This window comes from Coffea arabica, chromosome 6c (assembly GCF_036785885.1).
Source record: "Coffea arabica cultivar ET-39 chromosome 6c, Coffea Arabica ET-39 HiFi, whole genome shotgun sequence".
Lineage (NCBI taxonomy): Eukaryota > Viridiplantae > Streptophyta > Magnoliopsida > Gentianales > Rubiaceae > Coffea > Coffea arabica.
The window spans coordinates 61,711,058-61,720,372 of record NC_092320.1 but is presented as its reverse complement, the minus strand read 5'-3'; the positions used below and the strand labels follow the sequence as shown (position 1 = coordinate 61,720,372).

The following is a 9,315-nucleotide window of genomic DNA, read 5'->3' as shown; positions in this document are numbered from 1 at the left end:
ATGGTCAAGTTTGTCCTTCAGACTGAAATTTTATAAAGACCATGGCCAGATTTGAAAAGGACAACTCTGTCCTTTCGGTAAATAGCCCTTTCTAAGTAGGGTATACTATCCTAATGAAGGGCGGTGAGTAGTCTAATTCATCCTAAAAGATGAATAGTTTGATAAAGACTATTAGTAACCAACTACTCATCGTTAGAAAAAGGCTCTCTTTGAGTGCAGGTTAAATGATCGAATTTCTTGCATTCATTTTTTAAATTTTCTGGAAATTTTACCAACGGGTGCAAAGGCATCTGTTTGATCCGATATTGATTCAGTTCCTTTTGACTTCTCCCTTAACCAATTTGGTCCCACCCCCTCCTCCTTATATAGAGTTGGAACATGAGTAGAATAAGAAAACTATCTTGTCGACAGGAAAAAAAAAGATAAAGACCATTAGTAATTGTGAAAAGGACATTATTGTCTCTTCACCAAGCTGCCTTCCAACAAGGATTACGGACCCCTAATCGAACATTTAGTGGCCTAAACATGGTGACTGATTCCAACACTCTGGCCAGTGCCTGCTCCAATAATTGTGAGTCTATTTAATGCTAAGTGTAATAATCATGTGGACTGTCATAATTGAGTCAACATCAGATATTGATACAGTAATGTGCAAAACTATCCAGATCAATTGAATCGGAATGATCGTCATAGAAAATGACCATTTGCAGCCAATTTTAAGCGATTCTTTTGTTGGTCTTTACCTTTTCTGTGAAAAGCATTGTTCAGGGAGTTTATAGGAATTAGAAGGGAAGGGAATTAACTGAAGTCACACACTTTTCTGGCCAAGAAGGTTGTGTTTTATGGTAATAAGTTCCTAGGATTTGGAACCAATAATTGTGACGTGCTTCCCTTAAATTCAGCTGTTCGTACTTGGACCACTATCTACAATTGTTGGACTTGTGGTCACCTTGGTCTCCAGACCAAATTCTTGTTGGCAACTAAAACTGTAACATAATTCATAGAACTTGTCTTGAAGCGGTAATGTAATAAGTTTGAAGACCAATTGTCTGGTATAAACTTAAATCCAATCACTTGGGATGGTGTAAATTTTTTACTTTATTTACATCGTAACTTTAACTTGGCTTGAGAATCTGACAGAATATTTGGAATTCAAGAGTCAAAAGAGTCGAACTCTAATTTTGAATCCAAAAGAAACAAGCCAACCTAACAGTTTTGGTTCTTGAATTCTATTTCTTTAACCTTTGTCTGGAACAAGAGGAAAAAATTTGGGCTCTTTCGCAATGGAAGATGATACTTTGGTCTGGTTCTAGTCCGTTGGGAATGAATTGGATCTTGGATCTTGCTAAGGCCTACAATGTGCCTACAACCAAAACAGTTTGATAAAAGTTTACAATGCAACGCTTCTGCATTGCAGCTGATTTCGACGCTTTTTGGGGGCAAGAGTTGAGTTGAGTTGTTAAACTGCTAGGCTAAAGCACTAATAATTCAATTTGCAGGATATGATTATTATTGAAATTAGCTGCAAATGTTGAATGCAATTTGGACCCTTTCTGTTGTTTAATTATTTGATGTTGTGCTTCATGTAAAGATGCAAGTATCTTACTCACTGTATATAAAGCTGGAGGGAGGGGTTGATATAATCCTACTAGAATTGCTCTTGCTAAAAATCCTCATGTAGAGATTTTGATGAGACATATTCCTTGGATATTTTCTCATTTCTCTAGTCATGATGGAGGCCAGATAATTAAGCTAGAGTCCAATGGAATTGTAGGAATAAATCCACATTCCTACACTAGAGCCTACTCTTTCTTTTTTAGCTGATTTGTTGGTAGACCTAGAGATTATCTTCAAGATCAAATGGATTGATGCAATTGAGGTTGGAATCACGTCACCTAGTAGACCTAAAGAATTAATGGATGCAATTTATTTGTAAAGTTTGACAAGATTGGTTATGCATGTCTGCTTATCCCATCGAATTGATGCAAATGATTGCATCTTGGATATGTTAGAGTCACACTTTGAACTGTAGCTTGAAGCATGAGATGAAAGAGGGCAATTATGCTCGAGTGGAGAATATTAAGTTAGAAATTAGATAGAGAAGAAGATGATCACCTGAGTATATGAAAAAGAATTTTTGAGTTACTCAAGGGAATAAGCCAATCTTTTCCTTCTTTCCAATGTCTCCAAATCCTTTTCCAATTAGTTGAGGCCTTGCCACAATGAATCTTTATTGACATTACACAAAAAAAAAAGAAGAAGAGAGAAACAAGGGCTTAGAGGAATATCTCAAAAACATCTTGTTAATTAATTCCTTTTTGATGCTACTGTCAATACATGATTAAACAAATAAATTTTGATGGCAACTATCCAAATACAAAAATGGATAAAGATGAAAAGCAGCAAAATATGTCTAAAGTTTAAATCACCAGTCTACCCACTGATTGAGAAACAGAATGGTTAGTAAAACAAGAAGAGTGTATATGTAGGAAAAGAAAAACCCTGCATGCTTCACTTAAATTTACTGAGGACTGTATACTTTTACCTAAGACATTTGTTGATCCACACTATGTTTTATGTGTGGAAATGCATATAATCAGTGCATGAAATTAATGATAATAAATGCCCTAATAGGGAAAGCATGTTCCTTGGATGAAGAAAAATCACATAATCTTTCAAAACACAAATGAAAACCAGACCAGACGAAGTTGATGAACAAAACAAATTACCATCCAAAGTCCAAAACCTGAACTTTGCAGTCTTGACAATGGATAAAGCATCCAAGGTTACCATAAAATCCACAATAAACAAACAACAAGGTCACAGTTAATTAACCATAATGAAAACCAAACAAGTTTAACTGAATTCTGCAAATAAACAAGATAAAGATGATCGAGTATCTTGATCCACCATTTCAGGAGCTATTTCTTATGAATTTATGCAAGATCTTCTGGGCGGACAAATGTCACATTTATGCGAAGCCCTCCACCCTCTCTTTTCACAAACTCACAAATGCAAATGTCTTCTTCTCCAACCAGGTTCAGTCTGCAGAGGGATCGCCAGCCACCACAGTACCATATACGACCATCCGACCACCGGCGAAGTCTCGCACGCCACTCCCTCCCCTTGGGATCATGGAGGACAATCTCTGGTGGGAATTCAAGATTGTGGTCTTTAACAACATCAACTGGAACATACTGCATTCATCCAACAATGCTGTAAAGTTTTTACAAGTAACTAATATTCTAACATAGGTGATCTTAATCAATCAAGAGAAATGCCTTTTTTTTTTCCCTTAAAGCCAAATATGTAGCCATAGACATTTCTTGTATGTGGAGGTGGACTTGATTATTAGAAGTTGAAATATAATTGTGCGCAATAAATTCTCAAGTCGGTCGAAAATCAAGGATATCAAGTAAATATATGTGAACATATTTAAATCTGTAATGCGTATATATGAGAACCAAAAAACAAAAAAACGTTCAGAGCTGCAGACAAATTTAACTTACCAATTCATCTTGCCTCTTTGTCCTTACTTTTGTGACAAAATAAGGATTTTTTGGCTGGGGAATTTTTCCTGACTTGAAAAGATTAAAACCATAAGCATCTATTCGTTTTGCCTTCCACAAATTGCATTTGCTAGCTTCAGTTCCAGATTTGTGGCTGACTAGATCAGCTGGTCCTGTTAATCCGATTAGTTAAAAAAAAAAGGCCAGGATTTTAGTAAATAATATCTAATGAAAAACCAAATAACTAGTAAAGAAAAACTAAAAAGAACATGCCATTGATGCTTTTCTTAATCTTTTTCAAACCCTTGCAAGAAGCCTTTGGTTTTGCAGCTCTTTGGTTAGACTTGGCTTTCTGTTGGACTTGCATTTCTTCTTCTTCTTCTTCCTCCTCCTCTGCATTGTATTCTTCATTATGATCAGTTTCATCAACAGTATTATAATTGTTTTGCAAGCTTTCATTTTCACCCTTTTCATCGTCTTCTTTTTCATTTTCCTCCTCTTCCTTGACTTTAAACATACGACCTCCAACTCCTTTCTTATCACATGCAGTATGCCCGAGAAGTTTTACATTAAAAACACAATTGCCATCAAAATGAAAAACTAAGAAATCTCCAAGTTCCACAGAATTATCTTTAACAAATTTTGCCCAGCCCTCAAGAAAAAAAGTTGCATTCTCAATTCTTGCAAGCTCCACTGGCCATATATTTCCATAGCGATCCCTCAAGAATGCCTTGTCAGGTAGGCTTCCTCGAATCATCTTTGTAAATGCAATAGGAATTTTCTGACAAGAGACATATAATCAGAAATTTTTTATGACATTAAAGTATCTAAAGCCAAGGGAAAGGAGGGATGCAATTTTAGTAATGAGAGCCAAATCATTACATATGTTTTGAGGTTTTTGGCTCAATTTTGCTCTTATGATTAATCATTACAAAGCACCTACATTATATATATGACATATCCAATAGGCAATTAGGCATCATGCGCAAAACAAGCAATTTTTTTTTGTAGGTAGCGAAAAATCAACTTATATATTTGTTAAAATATTTACAATACCGATTCCTTTCCCGATCAGACCTTCCCAAAAATACAAGAACGAAACTATTTAGGTAAAATAAATAAATATTCTAAAAGAGAAAATAAATTTATGTTTACAAAAACAACAACCAGATTGATCACTTGCAAAAAAATCCTGAAGTAGTAAGGCCCAATTTACGGCCAGGGTTTCTTTGTTATGTAAGCTTCTAACGTGACTGCTTTAATTGATAAAATTATCTAAGAAGCGAAGTTTCATGACAAGATCACTTTTTTTTTTTAATCTTACTTTTACAGAAAAATGTAGATCTATAAGTGTTTATTAGGCAAGAATGTTATAATGCTTTTTCTTCTGTGCAAAAATGTTACTCTATTGATGCTTTGGTTATCGTTTGTCATCTGTTCTTCGACATTATTCATAATTATTTACTAGATTAAATTCATGACCAAAAAATCAATTTGCATTACTTGATGGCTGTGACACATCAAAATTCAGAATTTAATCTAGATTGCCCACAAAGTTTTCACGTGCATCACATGTTCACTAATACAAATTTTAGTAGAAATATTAGATATAGAAATTACATACCAAAAAATGTTTGTGTTCCTACATTTCTCTTACAGATTATGCCTAAATTTATCATTTCATTCTATTATATAGAATGAAAACCAAATTTTCTGTCTTTCAATTTACACTGCCTTCCACCCCTTTTCTTCCTCCCTTTTCACAAACACCTCATAAAGAAGGAAATCAGAATTATATTCAATCACCCTCATAAAATCTTAGATATATACTCCAAAAAGTATATAATAGGAACAAAACCTTACAGGGAAACAACAAGAAGAACTTACCAATCTCTCTGTGCTGGTATTCGGGATGAAAGCCTTGAAGAAGGCAGGAATTCTATTTGAATCATCTTTTCTTTTCCCTTTTACCATATTCAAGCCCTATTCCAAGTGAGAAAAAGATTCAGAAGAAAAATGACCAAAATCCAAAAGATCAAATGCTTAAAAATTTGAATTTCTTATGGCTCAGTTGACACAAAACATTCTAGACATATGTATAGTAGTCGAAGAGAGAGTACATGTATCTATCTGTCTAATAACTTGGCTAGATCTGATATTTAATAAGTTGGTAGAATAGGTTAAATTAATCTTTCACTTTCTATGTATGGTCACGAGAGTTTTGGTATGTAGGCTCTTTATTTTATCAGTTTAGGTATGAAATCCACCTAGGATTTGACGAATAAAATGGCCCTAATTTGTACCTTTTTTGGAAAAATTTTGGGATTCAGTGAAAAATGGTCCAAGCAAAATGAGTAACTGACATTTTCGGATTAATCTTCTATACCTGTGCGGATGAGGTGCAATTCGTTGATGAACAACTCGGGCTGAGATCTGCAACACAGCACGAAAACGAAGCGAGGCTATCCCCCGATGGAACTCTAATGCCTAAGTATGTAAAAGAGGCAAAAAGCTGAGATACCTAAGAAGGCTAGGAGTAATAATGGTTACCTCCTCAGTGAGAAAGAATGGAGGGTATTTATACTAGTAGAGAAGAGTAAGGATTATGGAAAATCGGGTCCATATGCTGACATCATGGCTAAGAGTAGTTTGGTGATGTCAGTCGTAGACTTGCCACAGCAATGTATCAGGCGGCACAAGTCACATTAGGCAAATCAATAGGATACTCTGACTCGAGGTCCATCTCCTAATCATGCAATTAGGGGGCTAGTTAACTTCAGGAGAATCACTTGGTGATGTTTGGCTGTGGGGGACTTTAGCTGCAGCAAAGGGTACTTAATCACTACATAGACGTGTCACCATAAATTTGAGGAAACTCATGACATATCTTTTCTTTCACTGTTGGTACATTGTTCATGCATTTTTTTTCCCTGATTCAAGATTTCTTTTTTCAACTAATCATTGTATTCACCTCTTTGGTTTATTTAAATTCTGTTCAAAGATTTGTAGTTATGCAACCTTTTTTTCCTTTTTCTTGATGTCTTTAATTTATGTTTGAGGTTATCTAGACTCTTTTTCACATTTGCATAATCTTCCAAGCATTCATTTAAAAAAAAATGTTCCTTTGTCACCCTCTAGTTTCCAGACTCATTTGTCAAGGAAATTTTTTAATGTTAAATTATATACCATAAGAAATTTCTCAAGGAAATATTACTTGTAGAGTTTCCTATTTTATATATGTGCAAGTAAGGAATTCCACGAGAAGGTGAGGTCGGCAAACTCTCAAAATCCTTGCAAAATGAGAGAGAGGAAACGGGGCTTTCTCCCTATTTTACCTTTGGTGCCTAATTAGCTAGGAGTGTGGTAAACAATAAATGAGGAGTTTCAGATGGAATTCTACTATTACCTCTATTTCTTGTTCATATGAAGCTATTTATAATAATCAAGGAAAAAGGGAGCCTCAAACTTTGAATTGCTTTTATAAAATAGAGCGTAGCTATAGGTCAACCATAGGTCCTGTACATTAACAGGATGGGTCCACTAAAGCCTATTTTTATGTTAGAAGTCACATCAATCATTCCTTGTCATCCCCATGCACGTCTCGTGATACCTTCCAAAATTTAAGAATATATCCCTGTATAGTGTAAAGATCTCGAGAAGGCATGGGATCTGAAGAGCCACACTCGGATCACTCAACTAGGCCCCTAGCTCGGGAGGTTTTCTCAGGCGATCTACCAGCATATAATCATGCCCATCATTATGGAAATAGGTGTTGACAGGACATTCGTCAGAGTCGATGAGTCAAGTCAATTATAGCAGGGCACGAATTACGAGTCAATTTTGAATTTCAAAATCTCGAGAAAATTCAATGAACAGACTTTTTGTTTGTAGCCTCCTATAAATAGGGGACTTAGTCTTCTTTTTGTCTTTTCCTTTCTTCTCACATATGTTTGGTTGATTTTTTGTTCTCGTAGTGATTCAATTTCTACATGGCTTTCTTGTCAACTTTGGCAATATTTTTTAGAGTTATGTATGGATATTCCTTTCTTTCGAAGTAAATCTAAGTAAGTAATTCAACATGGCATGAGGGGTACACCGCCGCCCACGAGCCTCAAGAATAGAAACCAGTTTGAGAGAGAATCCCAATGAACAAGTTGAATCAAGTGTCCCTGAAGGGGACATCGATAATATTGAGGGCTCTTAAGAAGGTACTTCAACCCATCCTACTAACCGCCCTATAATACATGAATTTTATGAATCTCCTGAGGTACCTAGGTTTCTAGAGAATCTGGCTGAATTTGACATCAGATTAGTATTTGAGTTTGAGAGTTTTGTGTCATGAAAGAACGTGCAAGACATATTGGACTACTATTCTTGGCCTCTGAATATGAGAGCCAAAGTCCTGAAGCAAGAAGAAAGGGCCTGCTGGCCTTCTCGAGGTTACGTGGCGATCTACCGTGAACAAGTGAAGGTGGGATTGTGACTTTACTTGACAAGTTTCCTCCGGATTAGTCTCTTTTATTAAGGGGTTTGAATCACCCAACTAATGCTGAACGCAATCTGTACGCTTGTCGGCTTTGAGATGTTGTGCAAACATCTTAAGTGGAGGTCTCGGTAGATCTATTTAGGAGATTTTAAACGATCAAATGCAAAGGATAAGACAATTGGAGGTTCTATTTTGGGGCCTATTCCCAACTGAAGATGCAAATGAGGTTTCTTATGGTGGACCCCCATTCCTCTATAAAGTATTGAAAACATAGGTTCTTCTTCATTCTCTGCAAGTTTTTTTCAAAGGGCCTTTGGTGGAGGTTGATAGGCGCAGATACTGACCCAGACCCCAGGAACGTAAAAGAGGAACCCTTCAAAAAATTAAACAAATCCAATTTGATTATATTTAGTTACCTTTTTTTGAGACTGTGTTGGCCAATGGTGGTATTAGTTGTGTCTACATCAATCTGAAAAGCAAACCCTATTATTGAAAGAGGTTTAAGAAAAATTGTAAATCCTGCTCCTTTAATTTTTTTGAGCATCAAGGTCGCTAACTGATGTATCTCTCATTTTTACAGTGAAAAACATCACCAACATGATTGCTTCTTCTGGTATTGAGATTGCGAAAAGAAAGAGAAAGTCGGGAAGAGATACCTTGAGAAAACCCACCGCAAAGATTGCCCGAAGTGACACCTTAAGATCCACGGTGATTGTTTCCGTCTTGGCTCCTATCACGATCGCCGACAACACAGAGGTCACAGTGGCATACAAGCGAACACCTATCACTCTTGAGAAGACCTCGGGCCCTGGAAAGGGGAAAGGATTAATGATTATGCAAGAAACCTCCTCACTTTGGTCGCAACACTCTGTCCCTCCCGTGTCCATCCCTGAGGGAAATACCACTCACCCTCTCAAGTATTTCTACCCGAATTAGGAGGTTAATGTCAATGATCATGCTTCCTTTCCCTAAGTGGCCTGAAATTTGTGCTTGGCTTTGATCTTGCCCCGTGACTGAGCTTCCACCAAATAGAGGAGTCCGGTAGAACTTCTGGAGGACCACTTCGTCACTAAGGCCGGGGTATATAGTGATCATTCATTTAAATTTTTTCTTGTATCATTTTATAATTTCCTAATTTCTTTTTTTGTCATGGAGTGATGCTTTCATTGCCAATATCATCTTCTAATATAGCAAGCTACTAGAAAAGTGCCCTAAGTTATTGGAGCAAGTCCAAGCAGCCAAAGCAAAGGCTCAGAAAGCCAAAGACTTCTAGACTGTGAATAAAGATTTGACAATCTGACTATAGTTTTTGAAAACTGC

General features: G+C 36.4%; 1 protein-coding gene across 1 annotated transcript; it reads right to left on the bottom strand.

Annotated features, from left to right (window-relative positions):
• Positions 1-2,708: 2,708 nt before the first annotated feature.
• LOC113692254 (B3 domain-containing protein At5g60130) lies at positions 2,709-6,040 on the bottom strand. Its single transcript, XM_072053982.1, has 5 exons — positions 5,896-6,040; positions 5,397-5,492; positions 3,783-4,290; positions 3,510-3,682; positions 2,709-3,197 (listed from the first exon to the last, which is right to left on the bottom strand). The coding sequence occupies exons 2-5, from the start codon at positions 5,481-5,483 to the stop codon at positions 2,937-2,939; spliced, it is 1,029 nt and encodes a 342-aa protein (XP_071910083.1). The 5' UTR covers positions 5,484-5,492; positions 5,896-6,040; the 3' UTR covers positions 2,709-2,936.
• Between the last annotated feature and the right edge of the window lie 3,275 nt (positions 6,041-9,315).